Below are 25,513 nucleotides of genomic sequence, written 5' to 3'. Positions count from 1 at the left end.
TGCCACTGTATATATAGATAGAAAAAATGTGCGTGTTCGTCTGGGTTATATGTTTTTTTTGTTCTTGTTGTTTTTTGGGCGGGGGGGGGGGGGGGGGGAGAGGGAGCGTGTGTGTGTGTTTGCCGATGGGGAGGAGTATTTTGTATTTTATTTTGGAGTGGGGTTGGTGTTGGTGTTGGTGTTGTTACTGGGGTGGTTTTGGGGTGGTGGTGGATTGGGCTATTTGTTTTTGTTTTATTTATGGTTATTTATTTTGATTTGCCTGCCAGTTATGCTTACTATCATGTGTACATGTGGGGGAGGGTACTGTGTGCTGATCGGAATATTACCTAAAATATATTTTTTAAAATTATTTAACTATTAAAATTGTGTTACTGTCACACGCAATTCTTTATAAAAACTATAGGAGTGTTTCTATGAAGTTACGCTAATTAATGTGAGGCGAGATTGCAGCTTTAAAAAAAGGAAGACAATTTCCATGCAAGAAACAACCAAAACAATGTAATTGTGGGCGAGAGCTCATTAGCCATAATGTATTTGGGCTAGATTCACCTCCGATATTTGACACATGGTCAGTTATAACAAAAACACAATTTCAGCAACTTAGGCCCTAATATTTATTTTTAAAAACTGAAACACATGTAACACACTAGGCAGTGCCACCTTGAAGCGATGCATTATGGGATTGATAAAATGGCTGCCGCCATGACTGCTGAGACAACCCCAGTAAGGACACCTTGCGCTCAAATGCGCTAGGGTGAAATGACTTGAAACTTCAAAGAAAACATAGAAATAGGTTCAATTTAACAACTGAATATGTGAACTCGATGTGCCGAAGTATAGAAATATATTCAAAATCCACTTGAAGTTCAGTGTTTTTCAAAGTACATTTAAAATATCACATTTCGTTATCAGTGACAAAATCGACCTTTCTCTATAATGAGCCACGTCTTAAATCCCTCAAAACACTTCTAAAAGAAGCCATTGACGTCAGACGCCGCGTTAAGACAAAATTATCATGTGACCCTATCAGGTGTAAAAATGGCCGCGACGTCATACTTGTTACGCGACGTCATTGACAGAGCTCTCTTGAAAATCGTTATTGGTGTAGTTTTAACCGAATTACAAATTAAATATTTATATCTGTTGGAAAGACGATAAAACGCTGTGTATGTACATCTATTTAATATCACTGTATTTCATTGGGAAGCTGTAATATGTGTGTTGAAAAGCGAGTCATTTAAGCTGGTGGCAGATATGCAGCGCAAAGTGACGTCAAACTTTGTAATACCTAATGTATGTATACTGTATTGTGATTTACCATTTAGCTGCCTGTTCATAGTTTCCGTCTTTCAGGAGCTGCTGAGACCAGTCAATGTACAGATCCTCCAACACAGGGTCCAAGGGAGACAACCGGATTTTAGCCAGGGCAACAGCTTCTCTGTGAAAGAAATTAAATATTCTTAACCTTCTGTCACATAAAAGAATGAATGAAGTAACGGATGTTTAATGACACCCCAGCACAAAAAATACATTGGCTATTGGGTGTCAAACTATGGTCATGAATGTTTAACGACACTCCAGCACAAAAAATACATCGGCTATTGGGTGTCAAACTATGGTAATGAATGTTTAACAACACTCCAGCACAAAAAATACATTGGCTATTGGGTGTCAAACTATGGTAATGAATGTTTAACAACACTCCAGCACAAAAAATACATCGGCTATGAAATAACCACAAACATTTCCAATTTATATTGCCCAAGTTTTCACTACAGCTCTAATTAAACATTAAACTATGATTTACTGAAAAAACATTAAACAATATTAGATCTTAACTTTCCCCAAGAGATTCATTTAGATCCATAAATATTGTTTTTATGCAACTTGATTGCAATAAATTGAAATTTATAAAATAATAAATATACACTGGCGTAGAAAGTGTGGGGTGGTGGTGGTGGTGGTGGTGGTGGTGGGGGGGGGCAGGGGGCATGTGCCCCCCACTTTTCAGATATTTTGCTTTATATTTGCATTATAACAGTGTAAAAGTGTGTAAATATAAAAGTGTGCACCCCCACTTTTTGGCACCTTCCTACGCCACTAATATAGACTTCCCGAGTTATGTGGTTTTCAACCTATACACTGGTGGCACCTAAGTCTGCGCACCTAAGCATTTGTGTTATATTTTAAAGTTAAAATATTTCTTTAAAAATATTTATTTCACTGCCACAGTACAATGGAACAATAAACATATTACAACTAAAGTTATTTTAATTTTAATGTTTTTTAAACTCAAGTAATGAGCGCATTTTTAGTGGGACCCCCCTGCATTTACTGGCCTGCATGACGGCACATAAGTCTGCGCAGCAAACATTAAAACAACCACTTCTGTCGCTAATGTTTACATAAAACAGCAACAAACAATGGATCCGCCTTTTTATAAGTTCTAAATAACAAACACTTCCTGTTATAGTCTGTTTCAGAAACATTTAGATTGTGCAAATGAGATAAATATAAATGGTGTTCCATGCTCCTTAGTTTGGACAACACAAAATTACAATATAAAAAAAAGCCAATGTAAACATATTTGATCATTATTCAACAAAAATTGTCTGTTATTAACTGTGTAAATGAGCACAAATAGTGTTCGTTAGACATATAGGACAATCAATGATAATTTTGAAATAGACTATAGCTAAAATAGGCCATGCTGTAAGTGCAATCTTCAAAGTCTGTGTGCAGCCATTTTGCATTGTGTCACTCGGAGGGAAATTCAAAGTATGCTTGAATGTTTACGTTAACAGATTAAATAAGACATTCATTTGATTTATGGATTCATAAATTACAATAAGGTATGTATTGAAGCTTCTATGTAAATTTATATAAGTTGATATGCAAGGTTGAAGGTTGATCATTACAACGTTGACAGACACGTGTTGACAGGTGATAGAAAAACATGTTGATCGAGGCTGCCAACAGTATTATGTATACTTTTAGTGCATTAATTCAGTTTTTTTCAATAAAAGTGTTATCGACCAGTTTTATACATATATTCACAATCAAGATGTGTTGTTTTAACAATGGTTTTGTGAATTAAATTAACATTGTTTGTTTGTTTACAAACATACCCCGACACTTGTTTCGAGACGTAATGTAACGTCATTAACGTGCGCAGACTTTTGTGCCGCGCAGACTAAGGTGACATGAGTGTATACAGTTAAACCCCTCAAAACCAGACCCTCTATAAACTAGAATTCTCTCTAAAAAAATTACACTTTTCATGATCCCTTTCTAAATATTAGTACAAAAACTAACTTCTCTAAACTGGGTAACACTTAAAACTTGACTTTTTACTTGGTTTCATGAGTGTCCAGTTTATAGGGGTTTCTCTGTTTTAAGTTGTCGCGTTTGAAATCAGTAGCATTAAAGCATCTTTTTAAATAACTGAAAACAGAACTGTGAAACTCAATTCACAACAAACAAAACATAATCCATTCAGAATGACATCTAAACTTTATTTTGCTTTTGTGCAAAAAAAATTATTAAAAGGAAAATATTAACACAAAGTTAATTTAGCTATGCTTTGAACAACTGAACAACTGTCAGCAATCACAAATTTATTACAAAATCACTTTGCTAAACTATGCAATCTTATCCAATATGTGACAGTTACATATTGATAAAAACGTTGGTTTTGTTTAACGATACCATTAAAGCATATTTATTCATTAATCATCAGCTATTGATGTCAAACACGTGGTCATTTTGACATACGGTCTCAGAGAGGAAACCTGTTATATTTTTCCATTAGCAGCAAGGGATCTTTTATATACACCATCCCACAGATAGGATAGCACATACCATGGCCTAAAAATGCTAAAAAGATTTCATTAGTAGCAAAAGATCTTTTAAATGCACCATCCTACAGATGGGACAGCATATACCACAGCCTTTGATATACCAGTCGTGGAGCACTGGCTGGAATGAGAGATAGCTAAATGGGCCCATCAATAGGGATCGATCCCAAAGACTGTGCACCAAGCGAGCACTTTACTACTGGGCTACGTCCCACCCCACAGATGAATGGAGATGAAACTTAGTCCCCTCCGATTTCATCCAATTTGTACCATTACACATCGATAATTTTTTATATATGTTATATTTATATATACATGTATATATATACATTTGTTTTAAACTTTATTTTTCCAGTCCCTCAAATACAAATACACAGCCCATGTAGAGGCGTATACATGAGTTGTACAAACACACAGCCCATGTAGAGGGGTATACATGAGTTGTACAAACACACAGCCCATGTAGAGGGGTATACATGAGTTGTACAAACACACAGTCCATGTAGAGGGGTATACATGAGTTGTACAAACACACAGTCCATGTAGAGGGGTATACATGAGTTGTACAAACACACAGCCCATGTAGAGGGGTATACATGAGTTGTTCAATACAGTATCATACACACAAACACACAGCCCATGTAGAGGGGTATACATGAGTTGTACAATACAGTATTATACATACAAACACACAGCCATGTAGAGGGGTATACATGAGTTGTACAAACACACAGCCCATGTAGAGGGGTATACATGAGTTGTTCAGTACAGTATCATACATACCAACACACAGCCCATGTAGAGGGGTATACATGAGTTGTTCTATACAGTATCATACATACAAACACACAGCCCATGTAGAGGGGTATACATGAGTTGTCCAATACAGTATCATACACACAAACACACAGCCCATGTAGAGGGGTATACATGAGTTGTCCAATACAGTATCATACATATAAACACACAGCCCGTGTAGAGGGGTATACATCAGTTGTACCAACACACAGCCCATGTAGAGGGGTATACATGAGTTGTTCTATACAGTATCATACATACAAACACACAGCCCATGTAGAGGGGTATACATGAGTTGTCCAATACAGTATCATACACACAAACACACAGCCCATGTAGAGGGGTATACATGAGTTGTCCAATACAGTATCATACATATAAACACACAGCCCATGTAGAGGGGTATACACGAGTTGTTCAATGCAGTATCATACATACAAACACACAGCCCATGTAGAGGGGTATACATGAGTTGTTCAATACAGTATCATACACACAAACACACAGCCCATGTAGAGGGGTATACATGAGTTGTACAATACAGTATTATACATACAAACACACAGCCCATGTAGAGGGGTATACATGAGTTGTACAAACACACAGCCCATGTAGAGGGGTATACATGAGTTGTTCAGTACAGTATCATACATACCAACACACAGCCCATGTAGCGGGGTATACATGAGTTGTTCTATACAGTATCATACATACAAACACACAGCCCATGTAGAGGGGTATACATGAGTTGTCCAATACAGTATCATACACACAGCCCATGTAGAGGGGTATACATGAGTTGTCCAATACAGTATCATACATATAAACACACAGCCCGTGTAGAGGGGTATACATCAGTTGTACCAACACACAGCCCATGTAGAGGGGTATACATGAGTTGTTCTATACAGTATCATACATACAAACACACAGCCCATGTAGAGGGGTATACATGAGTTGTCCAATACAGTATCATACACACAAACACACAGCCCATGTAGAGGGGTATACATGAGTTGTCCAATACAGTATCATACATATAAACACACAGCCCATGTAGAGGGGTATACATGAGTTGTCCAATACAGTATCATACATACAAACACACAGCCCATGTAGAGGGGTATACATGAGTTGTCCAATACAGTATCATACATACAAACACACAGCCCATGTAGAGGTGTATACATGAGTTGTACAAACACACAGCCCATGTAGAGGGTATACATGAGTTGTTCAATACAGTATCATACATACAAACACACAGCCCATGTAGAGGGGTATACATGAGTTGTACAAACACACAGCCCATGTAGAGGGGTATACATGAGTTGTTCAGTACAGTATCATACATACAAACACACAGCCCATGTAGAGGGGTATACATGAGTTGTCCAATACAGTATCATACATACAAACACACAGCCCATGTAGAGGGGTATACATGAGTTGTACAATACAGTATCATACATATAAACACACAGCCCATGTAGAGGGGTATACATGAGTTGTCCAATACAGTAACATACATATAAACACACAGCCCATGTAGAGGGGTATACATGAGTTGTTCAATACAGTATCATACATACAAACACACAGCCCATGTAGAGGGGTATACATGAGTTGTTCAATACAGTATCATACATACAAACACACAGCCCATGTAGAGGGGTATACATGAGTTGTTCAATACAGTATCATACATACAAACACACAGCCCATGTAGAGGGGTATACATGAGTTGTTCTATACAGTATCATACATACAAACACACAGCCCATGTAGAGGGGTATACATGAGTTGTTCAATACAGTATCATACATACAAACACACAGCCCATGTAGAGGGGTATACATGAGTTGTTCTATACAGTATCATACATACAAACACACAGCCCATGTAGAGGGGTATACATGAGTTGTCCAATACAGTATCATACATACAAACACACAGCCCATGTAGAGGGGTATACATGAGTTGTCCAATACAGTATCATACATACAAACACACAGCCCATGTAGAGGGGTATACATGAGTTGTACAAACACACAGCCCATGTAGAGGGGTATACATGAGTTGTTCAGTACAGTATCATACATACAAACACACAGCCCATGTAGAGGGGTATACATGAGTTGTTCTATACAGTATCATACATACAAACACACAGCTCATGTAGAGGGGTATACATGAGTTGTTCAATACAGTATCATACACGGAAACACACAGCCCATGTAGAGGGGTATACATGAGTTGTTCAATACAGTATCAAACATACAAACACACAGCCCATGTAGAGGGGTATACATGAGTTGTTCTATACAGTATCATACATACAAACACACAGCCCATGTAGAGGGGTATACATGAGTTGTTCAATACAGTATCATACATAGAAACACACAGCCCATGTAGAGGGGTATACATGAGTTGTCCAATACAGTATCATACATAGAAACACACAGCCCATGTAGAGGGGTATACATGAGTTGTTCAATACAGTATCATACATACAAACACACAGCCCATGTAGAGGGGTATACATGAGTTGTCCAATACAGTATCATACATACAAACACACAGCCCATGTAGAGGGGTATACATGAGTTGTCCAATACAGTATCATACATACAAACACACAGCCCATGTAGAGGGGTATACATGAGTTGTTCAGTACAGTATCATACATACAAACACACAGTCCATGTAGAGGGGTATACATGAGTTGTTCAGTACAGTATCATACATACAAACACACAGCCCATGTAGAGGGGTATACATGAGTTGTTCTATACAGTATCATACATACAAACACACAGCCCATGTAGAGGGGTATACATGAGTTGTTCAATACAGTATCATACATACAAACACACAGCCCATGTAGAGGGGTATACATGAGTTGTTCAATACAGTATCATACATACAAACACACAGCCCATGTAGAGGGGTATACATGAGTTGTACAAACACACAGCCCATGTAGAGGGGTATACATGAGTTGTACAAACACACAGCCCATGTAGAGGGGTATACATGAGTTGTACAAACACACAGCCCATGTAGAGGGGTATACATGAGTTGTACAAACACACAGCCCATGTAGAGGGGTATACATGAGTTGTACAAACACACAGCCCATGTAGAGGGGTATACATGAGTTGTTCAATACAGATAAAAGAAGAAAAGCAAAAGGTGCCTGACTTGAAGAGTTTGTGTTTCTTGAAGAGTTCGATGGCTGCGTACACCTTGTGGGCGGCGAGCAGGTAGGACGCGGCCTTGTGGTACTGCCCGTCCTCCTCCAGCTGGTGGGCGTAGTCCCCACACATCGCCAGCCACGTGTCGTATGATGCTACACAAACGACATGAACGTATGATTAACAAAACAGCAGCACATTTTAAACTCTAGTTGGTGCCTAACACAGACATGTGTCATACAAAGCTACAGAAACGAGATGAACGTACGATTAACAAAATATCAGCACATTTTAAACTCTAGTTGGTGCCTAACACAGACAGTCATACAAAGCTACAGAAAGACAAGAATTCTGGGGAATTAAATGTCTCGCTTACCATAAATGTTTCTGATGAACATCCATAAGTGCAACTATAAACCAAGTTTTATTGACCAAAGTCTTAAACAAATAAAACATAAGTACACTTAAAGTGCTGTGCCAGACCATACACTAAAATTTCAAATTCCACAATTAAATGCTTTCTTAATTCATTGCAATAATATTTTACACCGATATGTAAGTCAATAATTATGAAAATGCCTCATAAAAGTATTAAAACATCACTCCTGTAGAACACTGCCGGAAACGACCGAGTAAAATTCTCGGTAAAAACATTTGCCTGTAAATAGCCGTGACGTCACGAAGGGAACACGCTTCACAGAAACCATGAGATGACTTTCAACACAAGCGAAAGTGGGACTGACAGCGACTGCCAAGCTTGATCATGCGATTCTTCTTTCGATGATGAATAGTGTAGTAATGACGACTGGACTAATATTTGTGCAACACAACAAATAATGCCTTATCAGTTTGAACCTGGAACATCTTCCGATGAATCACCGGCCTGACAGATGACGATGAAAATGGTCGTGGAGACAGCTTATCACTAATTTACAACTTTTATTCTTGTTTTGTTCTTTAGCTTTTCGTGCGAATTATTTTGCTACACTGTATGTTCTAATACTTGTGATGTAGTGAGTCAAGTGGACCCGATATCGGTAATTTTAAGAAATAAACAAAAACAACTTTTAGTCCGTCCCATCCATGAAGATGTTTTTTTTGTGTGAATAATTTCAGTTTAGTTTGATGTAAAAAAAAAAGAAAAGTAAAAGTGTTTTGGAAATAACAAAACAATACTATTTTTTGTGTGCAGTTGTGAAAACAGTGTGCTCAGAAATAAATAACTTATAGCACATTCCATAGTATGAAAAAAGGTTTTCTCTGTGGGAGGTATAGTAAAATTAATTTAATGTATTTATAGTCTGTTTTACAGGGAACGCCTTTTTTCATACTATGGAATTTACAAGTCATTTATTTCTGAGCCGATTGTTTTCTAAGATGCATACAAAATTAGCCTCTCTTTTTTTTTAACAAAAAAAACCTACCTTTTTGTAGGATGGGACGGACTAGGCTATAGATACTTACTTGTCTGTACTTTATTGTTTTAATGTTCTCGAACTATAAAGAAAAATCTCACAAATGAACGAGATGCAAACAACAACAAATCGGATCTCAATGATTGCACGAACCGTGCATGAGAAAACAAACTGACCGGAGTTGAAAGCATAACGCAATTTAGGACATTGACGATATGCACCCCAAGGTCGTTTCGGTGTGGATGGCGTCGGCTTGTTGTCATTTGTTTTATGTCGCAGAAAAATTGTTGTTACAGCATCTTTTTTAAAAGCCATAACACATGGTATTCCCATATCTCGCTAAAGCCGACAAGCCAGTTTGGACGAATCGAAACTAAAGTGTCTGCTGTCGCAACGGTCTCCGGCATTTTCTTCCTGTCCAGTATTTCCACGTTGTTTTAATCAAATTCACACACAGCTTTCTCACAGCAACATTACTAGGAAATGCGTGAAGACTAAATTTATCGGCTTTTGTATTGCTACAGCCACCAACAACACGCTGTTTAACCATAATAAACACAAAAGAAGCGATGAACAATGGCGCTGACTATCGAAAGGAGTTCCCTTCGTGACGTCACGGATCAAATCTTACGGAAATTCCCGAAACGAATTCAGCTGGTTCTGTTTTTCAGGGGAATATTTTTAAATGGAAAATATACCGGTATATAATTTTTTTACTTTTTTTTTTTAAATTTTCTAATCATATTAAATAATATCTTGATTGATATAGCTCAATACATCATACATCTGGCACAGCACTTTAACAAAATATCAGCACATTTTAAACTCTAGTTGGTGCCTAACAAAGCCATGTGTCGTACGACGCTACACAAACAAACAAACATATCAATTAAATCTGACAATAATAAAAATTTATTTAGAAGCAAATATATAGGTTTCAAAATATCATAAAAACCCACAGAATATCTTCACTAAGGTAGAAAGCAGTTTCAGTGTCACTTATTCTTATTACCATAACATTATAAACTGACTGGCAGGCTTTTTGCCAGAAAAGACATTTGAGGGTACTTAACAAAAACAAAACAGATTATAAGTGCCTCTACTAGAGGTTATGGGTTGAAATCTTTAGAAACTGGACACTGCGTTGCATGTGCTTTGACAAATTGTAAACAGCAGATCTCTTATTATCATCTTTGTAAAAGTTATAAAAATGTATCCACTAATTTCAAAGATTTAAGGGTACGTAATTTTACACTTAATACCCTCTGAAAAAGCCCCTGACTCGTTAAGCTGATCAAATATGTGTTATATAATCATAAGAAAAAATACTATTTACTGACCTAAGGGGGCCATTGCAACCAGCCAATCAGAGAGCTCCTCTCTGTCGCGGGCAACCTGCAAAGCGCCACCTATGTTTCCTTTCCAGATTTCCAGATGAAGGTAGTAGTCCATGTTGTCATGGTTCAAGTGGTGTTTGCCTGGAAACAACACAGCAGGACAGGCTAATAACAGCACACACACAGCCAGTATTGTTGACCAGTTTCAAACACATAACATCCCAAGAGAGAAAAACAGAATTTATATTAAGTGTGCTGCCAAATCCACCAGCTGTTAGACGTCACATACTCGACACATGCAAGACAATGGTCTAGAGATTCAGAGAAGAAACCTCCATACAATTTACTAAATTTTAAAATTAAACAGAAGCAGAAAGGATTTATTGGTGAGCTTAATGGAAAAATGTATTGCTTTTACTCTAAGACTGTTGGACATCCAATAACTGATGATTACAAAAGCAATCTGTCCTAGAGGTGTCATCATACAAAAGCAAACTTTATTTATGTGTCTCCCCCCCCCCCCCCCCACACACACACACACAGACAGACAGACAGACAGACACACAGACAGACACACAGACAGACAGACAGACACACACAGACAGACACACACCCACAGACACACACACACACACACACACACACACACACACACACACAGACACAGACCATCCAACAACAGGTATCCCAATATGTTAACATTAGATGGTAAAAGAAATATGAAGAATTTATTTATTGATGAAATTTACACTGCACAAAAAATCTGAACTTTGCTAGGTCTTCAAAAGTTGGGTGTTATATTGGGAACTCTTCATCAACAGACATGGACAGGAACAGTTTTTATTTTATTTTATTTTATAGTTTTATTTTATATCAGTATACTCTGGGAAATGTTATTTCTATATGGAGCTGTAAGACACATAAAGTAATGTTCATTTTGTGGGTGTTTTCCCCAGACATCCATACTGTCTACTGCACATGGTTATAACTAGTTAAAAGTTAAAAGACAGCACTAGAGCACATTGATTTTATTAATCATCGGCTAGTGGATGTCAAACATTTGGTCATTTTGTCATATACATGTAGTCTTAGAGAGGAAGCCCACTACATTTTTCCATTAGTAGAAAGGGATCTTTTATATGCACCATCCCACAGACAGGGTAGCATATAGGACAGCCTTTGATATTCCAGTCGTGGTGCAATGGCTGAAATGAAATACATGTATACCCCAAAGGATCGATCCCAGATGGTTAAAACTAGATACTAGACTACACCTGTCAACCATACAAATTAAGTGGCAAAGATGTGAATATTTAACAATACAAAACTTTTAAGATACATTTTTCAGTGTTTACATATATTCCTTCCTGTAAAATATTCTTTAACATAGTTTCACCATTATAAACACATGTATGTTAGCTAGCTAAGGTCATATGAAACTAAGTTTTTTGGTTAGTAGTAAACAAACCAAGAATAATATATTTTTATTATTTATTATTGATTTGTGCAGCTGCAATATTCTACAGCAGGAAATCATTAAGACATAGCTGTGATGTCAGCTAGCACATATTTTTTTTAAAAATCAACAGGTTTTGCATCAGCTGTAGGAAGCAGATACCTACAGTACTAATAACAGAAACTTAACTCCAATGTTATTTACAATGTAAGCTGAAATATCAAATATGTGTGTGTGTTATCAGGCCAGTCTAAATTGCTAAAAATTACCTACAATGATATTGTCCGGACTTTAACTTGGTACCTTTCTAAATATTTATTCCAAATTCAGCCCACCTCAAACTTGCCCTCTCTTTTATAACTGGGTGAGATCCACATGCAGCTCTGTTGGCAGAGTGCTGGTCTGTGGTGTTTGGATCACTGGATTGAACCCCCACAGTGGAAGCATTCTCTGATTGTTTTTTCTTATCCCAACCAAAAAAAGGTTTTGTTTTGTTTAATAACACCACTAGAACACATTGATTTATTAATCATCAGCTACTGGATGTCAAACATTTGGTAATTTTGACATAGTCTTATAGCAAGGAAACACACTACATTTTTTCCATTAGTAGCAAAAGATCTTTTATATGCACCATCCCACAGACAGGATAGCACATACCGCAGCCTTTGATATACCAGTCGTGGTGCACTGGCTAGAATCAGTTGTCCCAACCAGTGCCACATGAATGGTACCGGTATATATCAAAGATCGTGGTATGTGCTGTCCTGTCTGTGGGAAAGCGCATATAAATTATACCTTGCTAATGGAAAAATCTAGGTTTCCTATCAAGACTACCTTTAGAATAGCCGATGAATAGATCAGTGTGCTCTAGTGGTGTTGTTAAGCTAAAGAAACATACATATTATGTTACCATTTAGAACAGTCTATCCATCACATGCCATTCATTCTATAGCACCATTAGACTATACTTGCTCATTTAGATTGGATAAATTTGTATTATTTTTCCTCTTTTTTTGTCCTGTTTGTTTATCAGAGCACTATAGATCAGAAATATGCTAGTGTTTCACCATTTTATGTTACTAAGTACAGAAAAATTTACCCTGTGGCAACAGACTTGCGTGCACAATTTGCTTTAAATAATTGGTCTAAATATGTAGTCTTTTTCCTTGTGTGGGGGTGTTTTTCTTTAAATATAACAAATAGTTTCGAGCAATGTAGGATAAAAAGGTTAATTGATCTTTACAATAACACCTGAGCTTTTGAAGAAAAAGAAGAAGTAGGTTAATAACATGAATGAACTATGTTTTTAAAACTTTCTATATAAAATACGCATTGTATGAATCGGTTACACATTTATTCTCTCTAAATCAGAGGAAGACACTCTGTTGGGCAAACCACCTCGAAATCAAATCCATTACTTACTGAGCTGAAGGACTGATATTAAAGATCAAAGGTAGAAAAGTACAAAAGCCGACAGCATATGGTTATATCTGTCAAACGAGACACCACGATAACACAGTGCATTTCTCCACCATTACTAATATAGCGATCGCTTTTCTTTAATCATGCCTGTAGTCAAAACAGGTGATTAGGAAATATAAACCCTCAAAGCTACTACCTCTGTTATTTTACTTCATGTACTGCACCATGACTGGTATAGCAAAGGCTGTGGTATGTGCTATCCTGCCTGTCGAATGTTGCATATAAAAGATCCCTTGCTGCTAATGGAATAAAATAGAGCGTTTCCTCTCAAATGTTTAAGACTATATGTAAGAATAACAAATGTTTGACATCTAATAGCGATGATTACAAGATCAATATGCTCTAGTGGTGTCATTATAAACAAAACAAACTGTAAAACATTTGTTACTTCTGACAGTCTTAAAGAAATCCAGCTACAATGTTTCCATTAGCAGGTTGGGATCTTCTTTTCTTCTTTTTTCACCCCCACCCCACGGACAGGACAAATTTAATTAAGATACTTTTTTCACCCCCACCCCACGGACAGGACAAATTTAATTAAGATACTTTTTTCACCCCCACCCCCACGGACAGGACAAATTTAATTCAGATACTTTTTTCACCCCCACCCCACGGACAGGACAAATTTAATTAAGATACTTTTTTCACCCCCACCCCCACGGACAGGACAAATTTAATTAAGATACTTTTTTCACCCCCACCCCCACGGACAGGACAAATTTAATTAAGATACTTTTTTCTGTTTGTGTTTAATAACACCACTAGAGCACATTGATCTTTTATATGCACTGTCCTTCAGATTCAAGCACACTATCGTGGACACACATGTCCATTTTAACCACACCTGGACTGTCTGCCAAAGCCAATGAGTTGTGAGAGTGAAATTGTTTAAGGGGCATTCCAATAGTGATTAAATCTAGTAGTGACGCTGGGTGGGAGCCAACAGTAGGATGCGATGCCAGCACCTAACCCCGGGTTAAGATAAATCTAGTAGTGACGCTGGGTGGGAGCCAACAGTAGGATGCGATGCCAGCACCTAACCCCGGGTTAAGTTAAATCTAGTAGTGATGCTGGGTGGGAGCCAACAGTAGGATGCGATGCCAGCACCTAACCGCGGGTTAAGATAAATCTAGTAGTGACGCTGGGTGGGAGCCAACAGCAGGATGCGATGCCAGCACCTAACCCCGGCTTAAGATAAATCTAGTAGTGACGCTGGGTGGGAGCCAACAGTAGGATGCGATGCCAGCACCTAACCCCGGGTTAAGATAAATCTAGTAGTGACGCTGGGTGGGAGCCAACAGTAGGATGCGATGCCAGCACCTAACCCCGGGTTAAGATAAATCTAGTAGTGACGCTGGGTGGGAGCCAACAGTAGGATGCGATGCCAGCACCTAACCCCGGGTTAAGATAAATCTAGTAGTGACGCTGGGTGGGAGCCAACAGTAGGATGCGATGCCAGCACCTAACCCCGGGTTAAGATAAATCTAGTAGTGACGCTGGGTGGGAGCCAACAGTAGGATGCGATGCCAGCACCTAACCCCGGGTTAAGATAAATCTAGTAGTGACGCTGGGTGGGAGCCAACAGTAGGATGCGATGCCAGCACCTAACCCCAGGTTAAGATAAATCTAGTAGTGACGCTGGGTGGGAGCCAACAGTAGGATGCGATGCCAGCACCTAACCCCAGCTTAAGATAAATCTAGTAGTGACGCTGGGTGGGAGCCAACAGTAGGATGCGATGCCAGCACCTAACCCCGGGTTAAGATAAAAACAAACCTCCAATTACGCCAGTGCTAGCTATGCATGTCTTTGATTAATCTGGAACTTTGGGAGAAGAAAATTCTCTATAAACAAAAACTAAATTTCTGGGTGTGGTTTTAGTAATGTAATTGGTTTTTAGTAATGCAATTGTTTTGTACTTGCCAGCTGCCATTTCACGTCAATTTCATCATGTATCATAATTATATGTTGAAGGGTTTTGGGGAGAACGTAGAATAAATGGAAGGAAGGAAGGAAGGAAATGTTTTATTTAATGACACATTTTATTTACAGTTATATGGCATCAGACATATGGTTAAGGACCACACAGGTATTGAGAGAGGAAACCCACTGTCACCACTTCATGGGCTATTCTTTTCGATTAGCAGCAAGGGATCTTTTATATGCACCATCCCATAGACAGGATAGCACATACCACGGCCTTTGATATACCAGTCGTGGTGCACTGGCCGGAGTGAGAAATAGTCCGATGGGCCCACTGACAGGGCTTGATCCCAAACCGACCGTGCATCAAGCGAGCACTTTACCACTGGGCCAAGTGGATACTTCGCTGATTAAACAATTCATTTAGAATCAATGGATTCTAAACATATAGGTTAAATTTGAGGAATACAGTAAGGTGGTTTCTTAAAAAAAAAAAAAAAGATTCTTACTACAGCTACATGCATACATTAAAGGCATACTGTCACGGAATTAAGGACCTTGAGGCCATTTACTAGGTCAGTGGTCTGTGACAATATGCCTTTAAAGGTTAAATTTATAATAAAATTGTTAAAGGGACATACCCTAGTTTCAGCCCATGAAAATTAACACTAAGTTTAGTTAATCTACAAACCTGTAACACATTTGGATAAAGTTACAATTGAGTGAAAGACTTTGAAATGATGAAATACCCTCTAAAAATAGATTAAAACTCTACTCCATAATTGTTACTTCTCAGACGCACATGCCTTTTTAAAAATACGAGAAATGCATTTTGTGATATTAAAAACACCAGGATGACAAAAACACTTCGAATATATGGAATATGATAACCTAAACCATAAAATCTAAGTAATGTATGATTTCAGTTATCAAAAATGGCTATAATAGTAAAAAATATGCCTTAGTGTTTAAAAACTAGGGTATGTCCCTTTAATTATGAGCTATATGGTTTAAATCTCCATGGTCTACTGTATATACTTTGTATTCCCAATAATGAATAAAAGGTGTTGTTCCTACTTGTGCTTTCACATACATGGTGGTGTACATGGAAGTACTGCAAAGTGTCTTACAAAATACCTGTGCTAAAAGTTCCAAACGTTCATTTAAAAACAAGTATGACGACCTTATTCATAATCACTATGTGATGTCATTCTTGATCACTTTCAGTACGTGCACTACACAGCTACAGATGCGGGAAATCACACGAATTATGTCACCATGTAAGTGAGTTACCTCACGGTCAGCGGGAAATCACACATTATGTCACTATGTGAGCGAGTTAACTCACGGTCAGTTTTCCTTTTAGCCAAAAAAGTATTTGAATCATTAAAATTTAATGTAGTATTTTTTAATAATTCTTTAAAAAAACTGAATCAGCTTTTATTGGAAATTAAAAAAAAAACCTATGTAATGTCATCTCCTGTTATTTCACTACAACTTGGCAAACGATTAAAAAAAAAAGATTATCTTGCTTTATCTTTAGTTTATTTTAAAGTTAACCTTTAATGAGTATTTTCATTAATTCGCAAATCTCAAAGTGAAAAAAACTAAATTGCAGATAATGATTAATTGCTCCTATATTTACAATTTTACCATAGCAATTCATATCCTTAGGCAAGTTAAAAATGACTCTCCTTAAACTTATCTCAGGATACTGCATGATGGGGAGTGAGAGCAATACAGTGTAACCTCTATAAACTGGACACCCTTGAGACCAAGTAAAAAGTCTGGTTTTAAGAGGTATCTGGTTTAGAGAGATTATCTTCTGTAGTGATATTTAAAAAGGGTTTTGATGGAATTCCAGTATATAGAGGGTCATGATTGGAGAGGTTTCCCTGTATTCTAAAGTGGTTAATTAAAGGACATTTTGTTAAGACAATTACTGAATGCTGTATTCACTAATTTGAGCCATGGTGAGCCATGAATACCTGTAGCATATACTGTAGCATATACTGCAGGTTCCTTTTTCTTCTTCCTCTTCATGATGTGTCAAAATAACCATAAGTTTAAGACTAAACAGCCATAGTTTAAAAATGTGCTGAGATGTCATTAAAGAAACATTCCTTTTCTTTCTAAGTGTATGTGTACAACACCATTGTTGTTAATTTAGGCTAAAGCTGTGATCATTGTGGCTAATCAAATTTACTAAACACTATTGGTGTTTCTAAGTGTATGTGTACAACACCATTGTTTTTAATTTAGGCTAAAGCTATGATCAAATGTGGCTAATCAAATTTACTAAACACTACTGGTGTTTCTAAGTGTATGTGTACAACACCATTGTTGTTAATTTAGCCTAAAGCTGTGATCATTGTGGCTAATCAAATTTACTAAACACTACTGGTGTTTCTAAGTGTATGTGTACAATACCATTGTTGTTAATTTAGGCTAAAGCTGTGATCATTGTGGCTAATCAAATTTACTAAACACTACTGGTGTTTCTAAGTGTATGTGTACAACACCATTGTTCTTAATTTAGGCTAAAGCTGTGATCATTGTGGCTAATCAAAGTTACTAAACAATATTGGGGCGGGATGTACATGTAGTCCAGTAGTAAGGCACTCGTTTGATGCATGGTCGGTCTGGGATTGATCCCTGTCGATGGACCCATTGGGCTATTTCTCATTCCATCCCATGCACCACGACTGGTACATCAAAGGCCGTGGTATGTGCTATCATGTCTGTGGGATAGTGCATATATAAAAGATCCCTTGCTACTAATGGAAAAATGTAGCTGGTTTCTTCTCTAAGACTACATGTCATAATTACCAAATGTTTGACATCCAATAGCGGATGATTAATAAATCAATGTGCTCTAGTGGTGTCGTTAAACAAAACAAACTAACTTTAAACAAACATTCTCTTTCTTTTTAACTGTATGGGCAGGACGTAGCCCAGTGGTAAAGCGCTCGTTTGATATGCAGTCAGTTTAGGATCGATTCATGTCGGCGGGCCCATTGGGCTATTTCTCATTCCAGCAGGTGCACCACGACTGGTATATTAAAGGCCGTGGTATGTGCTATCCTCTCTGTGGGAAGTGCATATAAAAGATCCCTTGCTGCATTAGAAAAAAATGTTGCGGGTGTCCAAATATTTGACATCCAATAGCCGATGATTAATTAATCAATGTGCTTCAGTGGTGTCGTTAAACAAACCAAACTTTAGTTTTTTCTAACTATATGTACAACCACATCCTTTTTATTTTAAGCTAAACTCTGATCATACTGGCTAATGAAAGGCTAAACAATGTGGGACGTAACATAAACAAAGAGTTTTATTAAGTCACACCATTTGAATGACACGATCAATCAATGAATGCCACTGGCTACTCAACAAGGAAGTAGAAGACGGCGAATGTAACAGCATCACTACATGTATAGTGATGCGTGTAAATGACCGTACATCTGTTCCTGACAATACTCATTAGTTTGGGTGCTCATGGATGCAATTCCCATTTGAAAGGAAGGAAGGAAGGAAGGAAGGAAGGAAGGAAGGAAGGAAGGAAATGTTTTATTTAACAACGCACTCAACACATTTTATTTACGGTGATATGATGTCAGACATATGGTTAAGGACCACACAGATATTGAGGGAGGAAACCGACTGTCACCACTTCATGGGCTACTCTTTTCAGTTAGCAGCAAGGAATCTTGTATATGCACCATCCCATAGACAGGATAGTACATACCACAACCTTTGTTACACCAGCTGTGGAGCACTGGCTGGACCGAAAAATAGCCCAATGGGAATCGATCCTAGATCGATCTCACTGTACCACTGATCTACGTCTCCCCACCCCCACTATCTGAAAGGATACACTCACATTAGATTTTGTTAACAACATCACTAGAGCAGATTGATTTATAAATCATTGCCTACTGGATCATGTTAAACATTTGGTAATTCTGACATATAGTCTAAGAGAGGAAACCTGCTATATTTGTCCATTAGTAGCAAGGGATTGTTTATATGCACCATCCCATAGACAGGGTAGCACATACCATGTCCTTTGTGTACTAGTTGTGATGCACTGGCTAGAGAGAAATAGCCAAGTCATCATCATTACCTGTGCCATTTTAACTGTATGATTATAAACCTGTGGTACTTTTACCAAGCCATTATTACAGTAGCTGTAACATTATTACCTGTATTATTACCTGTGCTACCTGTATTATTACCTGTGCTACCTGTATTATTACCTGTGGTACTTTTACCAAGCCATTATTACAGTAGCAGTAACATTAGTACCTGTATTATTACCTGTGGTGCTTTTACCAAGCCATTCTTACAGTAGCAGTAACATTAGTACCTGTATTATTACCTGTGGTGCTTTTACCAAGCCATTCTTACAGTAGCAGTAACATTAGTACCTGTATTATTACCTGTGCTACCTGTATTATTACCTGTGGTGCTTTTACCAAGCCATTCTTACAGTAGCAGTAACATTAGTACCTGTATTATTACCTGTGGTGCTTTTACCAAGCCATTCTTACAGTAGCAGTACATTAGTACCTGTATTATTACCTGTGCTACCTGTATTATTACCTGTGGTGCTTTTACCAAGCCATTCTTACAGTAGCAGTAACATTAGTACCTGTATTATTACCTGTGGTGCTTTTACCAAGCCATTCTTACAGTAGCAGTAACATTAGTACCTGTATTATTACCTGTGCTACCTGTATTATTACCTGTGGTGCTTTTACCAAGCCATTCTTACAGTAGCAGTAACATTAGTACCTGTATTATTACCTGTGGTGCTTACATTAGCTTTTACCAAGCCATTCTTACAGTAGCAGTAACATTAGTACCTGTATTATTACCTGTGCTACCTGTATTATTACCTGTGGTGCTTTTACCAAGCCATTCTTACAGTAGCAGTAACATTAGTACCTGTATTATTACCTGTGGTGCTTTTACCAAGCCATTCTTACAGTAGCAGTAACATTAGTACCTGTATTATTACCTGTGGTACTTTTACCAAGCCATTATTACAGTAGCAGTAACATTAGTACCTGTATTATTACCTGTGGTGCTTTTACCAAGCCATTCTTACAGTAGCAGTAACATTAGTACCTGTATTATTACCTGTGGTGCTTTTACCAAGCCATTCTTACAGTAGCAGTAACATTAGTACCTGTATTATTACCTGTGGTGCTTTTACCAAGCCATTCTTACAGTAGCAGTAACATTAGTACCTGTATTATTACCTGTGGTGCTTTTACCAAGCCATTCTTACAGTAGCAGTAACATTAGTACCTGTATTATTACCTGTGGTGCTTTTACCAAGCCATTCTTACAGTAGCAGTAACATTAGTACCTGTATTATTACCTGTGCTACCTGTATTATTACCTGTGGTGCTTTTACCAAGCCATTCTTACAGTAGCAGTAACATTAGTACCTGTATTATTACCTGTGGTGCTTTTACCAAGCCATTCTTACAGTAGCAGTAACATTAGTACCTGTATTATTACCTGTGCTACCTGTATTATTACCTGTGGTGCTTTTACCAAGCCATTCTTACAGTAGCAGTAACATTAGTACCTGTATTATTACCTGTGGTGCTTTTACCAAGCCATTCTTACAGTAGCAGTAACATTAGTACCTGTATTATTACCTGTGGTGCTTTTACCAAGCCATTCTTACAGTAGCAGTAACATTAGTACCTGTATTATTACCTGTGGTGCTTTTACCAAGCCATTCTTACAGTAGCAGTAACATTAGTACCTGTATTATTACCTGTGGTGCTTTTACCAAGCCATTCTTACAGTAGCAGTAACATTAGTACCTGTATTATTACCTGTGGTACTTTTACCAAGCCATTATTACAGTAGCTGTAACATTAGTACCTGTATTATTACCTGTGCTACCTGTATTATTACCTGTGCTACCTGTATTATTACCTGTGCTACCTGCATTATTACTTGTGTAATTTTTACCTACATTTGAAGGGTGAACAATAACAGGTAATAACAATGTTCCCTAGAGCTAATGAACTGAAGGGCAAGACAAATGAATGTCAGAGACGGAGATAAATTACATAGCCGTGGTGATCAGATACACACCTGCGACCCCTACCTGCATGTTGATAAAAGCTGTAATCAAAGAAGTAAAACCACCCGAGGCACATTGTATCCATCTATCATCGCAGATGGGTATACTGCATGCTTCCATGAGTTATTTCAGCTGTGTTCTAATACACTGTCATAATAAAGCCTTAAATACGGATGGATTGGATGTTTTCAATCTCTTCAGAGGAATTTCAGCTGTGTTCTAATACACTGTCATAATAAAGCCTTGAATACGGATGGATTGGATGTTTTCAATCTCTTCAGAGGAATTTCTGCTATTATCAAACACATACACGTATGCATGAAGCTCATATTGCTACATGTACAGTGCACACAATTAGTGTTTATCAGCAGGGATTGAAATTAATGATGGCAAGGACGATAATTGCTGTCGTCAACATATAAATTCTGTTTTACCCAACAATTTGTTTTTAATTATTGCTGTGGGTGACAAATTCTTAAGTTAGAGCCCTGAATCAGGTAATACTACTAACAGTAAAAATGTAAAAAGTTGTGGAAAAGTAACTTAAAGTAGTCAAAATTGTACATAAATTGTAGTCAAAAATGTACTCAAATTGTAGTCAAAACTGTATACAAATTGTAGTCAAAACTGTACACAAATTGTAGTCAAAACTGTATATAAATTGTAGTCAAAACTGTACACAAATTGTAGTCAAAACTGTATACAAATTGTAGTCAAAACTGTATACAAATTGTAGTCAAAACTGTATACAAATTGTAGAGTGCAGAAGAAATATCTGCTACATTTTTGTATTAGCAAGGGATCTTTTATATGCACCATCCCACAGACAGGATAGCACATACCATGGCTATTTAGCCCAATGGGTCAGCCAACCGGATTGATCTTACACCGACTGCACATGAGGCAAGTACTTTACCATTGAGCTACATCCCACCCCTTATTTCTGGCCATTATTCCAGCACAGACACAGAGGTTAAACGACAGAAATATAGATACTGTTAAATGAATGGCCTATGTGCACGTATGCCTCTTTTCTTTTCTTTCTTGCTGTTTCTCTCTTTCTTACTTTTTCTTTCTCTCTGTGTCTGTCTGTTATCTCCATTCTAATTAAAAGTTTGTTTGTTTTGATTAACAACACCACTAGAGCACATTGATTTTCATTATAATTAATGCTTAATATTATTTGCACTAGTTACTAGCTGTTTACACACAAGACATTTAAATATTAACCTGTTGTTGAACCATCATCATTCACTATTAATCCACATACCTGCATACATAGTGCATAACTGGAATCAATTACTAGTGCAATTATGTTTCTGAAATGGATTACATTTAAAACAAAGATCCATATTTAAATCTGGTTTAGTTTACATTGGAATTTCTAAATTGATTTTATATACACTCCTAAAAAACCCACAACACAACACAACACAACACAACACAACACAACACAACACAACACAACGTCAAAAAGCAATTATTCTACATCAGTAGTGGACCCAGGGGTCCGGACCCCCCCTCCCCCTTTTGAAAACGGACCATAACCTTTAAGGGTTAACGTGATTATATTAACTGTTTTGTGTAAAAAGAGAGATAAGTCATCACATTTGGACCCCCTCCCCCCCTTTCTCAGAAATCCTGCATCCCCACCTGACAATACATACAATGTATCAAATAGGAACTTGTTGATTTCTGCAGACTCCCAAAGTAAACTATATCCTAAACTTAACTGTATCCCAAAGTAAACTATATCCTAAACTTAACTGTATCCCAAAGTAAACTATATCCTAAACTTAACTGTATCCCAAAGTAAACTATATCCTAAACTTAACTGTATCCCAAAGTAAATTAAAAAAAAACTAAAAAAGGAAAAAAAAAAAAAAAACAAAGAGAAAGAAATTGCTGAGCAGAAAACACCCACACACAAATGTATTTTAAATATTTTTCATTAAATTTTATCAGTCTTAAATTTAAAATCAATAAAACATGCAAGTAAATTATAATAAAATTTTCTAATTACAACAAATTAAATGCAAAAAAAAGAATAAAAAGAATAAAACCCTAAAACAAAACCCTAAAAAAACTAAATATATTTTTGCCACTAACCTTCTTCCCGTAGACATGAGTAGGCCTGTTTACGATCTGAAAAAAGCCCTAGATGAAAGTTCTCAGGTGGAAGAGTCTTTAGTCTTTCTTCATCTGCAAAAAAAAAAAAAAAAATAGTAAAACAAAAAACATTTAAAGAAAAGAAGAAGAAAAAATTGCAAGTTTCAGGAAGCCCTGTAGCTAATCATTAAACGAGAAACCCCCCAGTGCTGATGAAAACACCATACAACACACAATCAAATTGATGAGCAATGTATGAAGAGAAACCCACCTAGGAATGAATTAATCCCCCATCAACACACCAGCCTGGTTGGTCAGTGTTCCGTACTGGGCGATAATAACTCCCATTTATAATGTTTGACCAACTTCCTCGCTCCACCACAACAACAGCGCCGATGTGTTGAGCCGTACAGCGTTCACGCGACAAGACAACCGCGAGGCTGTGTAACAATATGTAATACCCACACTGCGTCTACTGTGTCGCATACGACAAGACAACCGCGAGGCTGTGTAACGATATGTAACACCCACACTCTGTCCACCGTGTCGCATCAGCGAGTGAGCCGTCACTGTAACAGCAAGTTCGAACAACAAGTTCGATAATTAGCTGTTACAGTGAATCAAAGAGTGAAAACAGGTTGTTAAGTCCTGCCAGCTCGGACACTGGTTTGGTAATCACGTATTGTTGATTAATTTTACTGTAGAGAATCTAATAGTAACGAGTTTATACGTTCACCGAACACCAACATATATATATAACCTACATGTGTGATACACACAGGCAGTAAAAACATGGGATGACCAGAGGCTGTATAAGACTGTTAAACATTACTGTGTTTCAAGAGAAAGAAAGAAAGAAAGAAAGAAAGAAATGTTTTATTTAATGACACATTCAACACATTTTATGTACAGTTATATATGGCGTCAAAAACATGGTTAAGGACCACACACAGATATTGAGAGAGGAAACCTGCTGTCGCCACTTCATGGGCTACTCTTTTCGATTAGCAGCAAGGGTTCTTTTTAATGCACCATCCCACAGACAGGGTAGTACATACCACAGCCTTTGATGTACCAGTCGAGGTGCACTGGCTGGAGCGAGAAATAATCGAATGGGCCTATTGACAGGGATCGATCCCAAACCGACAGCACATCAAGTACACGCTTTGCCAGTGGGCCACGTCTCGCCCCTACAGTGTTTCAAGTAACGTGTAGTCCGAAAATAATTAGACAAGATAGGTCAGCTTAAATAATTAGACAAGATAGGTCAGCTTAAATAATTAGATAAGATAGGTCAGCTTAAATAATTAGATAAGGAAGGTCAGCTTAAATAATTAGATAAGATAGGTCAGCTTAAATAATTAGATAAGGAAGGTCAGCTTAAATAATTAGACAAGATAGGTCAGCTTAAATAATTAGATATGGAAGGTCAGCTTAAATAATTAGATAAGATAGGTCAGCTTAAATAATTAGATATGGTAGGTCAGCTTAAATAATTAGATAAGGAAGGTCAGCTTAAATAATTAGACAAGATAGGTCAGCTTAAATAATTAGATAAGGAAGGTCAGCTTAAATAATTAGACAAGGTAGGTCAGCTTAAATAATTAGATAAGGAAGGTCAGCTTAAATAATTAGATAAGGAAGGTCAGCTTAAATAATTAGACAAGATAGGTCAGCTTAAATAATTAGATAAGATAGGTCAGCTTAAATAATTAGACAAGGTAGGTCAGCTTAAATAATTAGATAAGGAAGGTCAGCTTAAATAATTAGATAAGATAGGTCAGCTTAAATAATTAGATAAGATAGGTCAGCTTAAATAA

The 25,513-nt window shown here is 37.4% G+C and overlaps 1 protein-coding gene across 1 annotated transcript in view; it reads right to left on the bottom strand.

The window, feature by feature from the left end:
- Positions 1-25,513, bottom strand: part of LOC121374827 (gem-associated protein 5-like) — a 174,101-nt gene that overhangs the window by 14,831 nt on the left and 133,757 nt on the right. Inside the window, exons 18-21 of the mRNA XM_041501938.1 lie at positions 23,694-23,786; positions 10,614-10,751; positions 7,866-8,013; positions 1,322-1,441 (exon numbers count right to left, since the gene is read on the bottom strand). Coding sequence (XP_041357872.1) covers positions 1,322-1,441; positions 7,866-8,013; positions 10,614-10,751; positions 23,694-23,786 — 499 coding nt within the window. The remainder of the gene's footprint in view (positions 1-1,321; positions 1,442-7,865; positions 8,014-10,613; positions 10,752-23,693; positions 23,787-25,513) is intronic.

This window comes from Gigantopelta aegis, chromosome 6 (assembly GCF_016097555.1).
Source record: "Gigantopelta aegis isolate Gae_Host chromosome 6, Gae_host_genome, whole genome shotgun sequence".
In the NCBI taxonomy this organism is placed as follows: Eukaryota; Metazoa; Mollusca; class Gastropoda; order Neomphalida; family Peltospiridae; genus Gigantopelta; species Gigantopelta aegis.
This window is presented reverse-complemented; position numbering and strand designations above follow the sequence as displayed.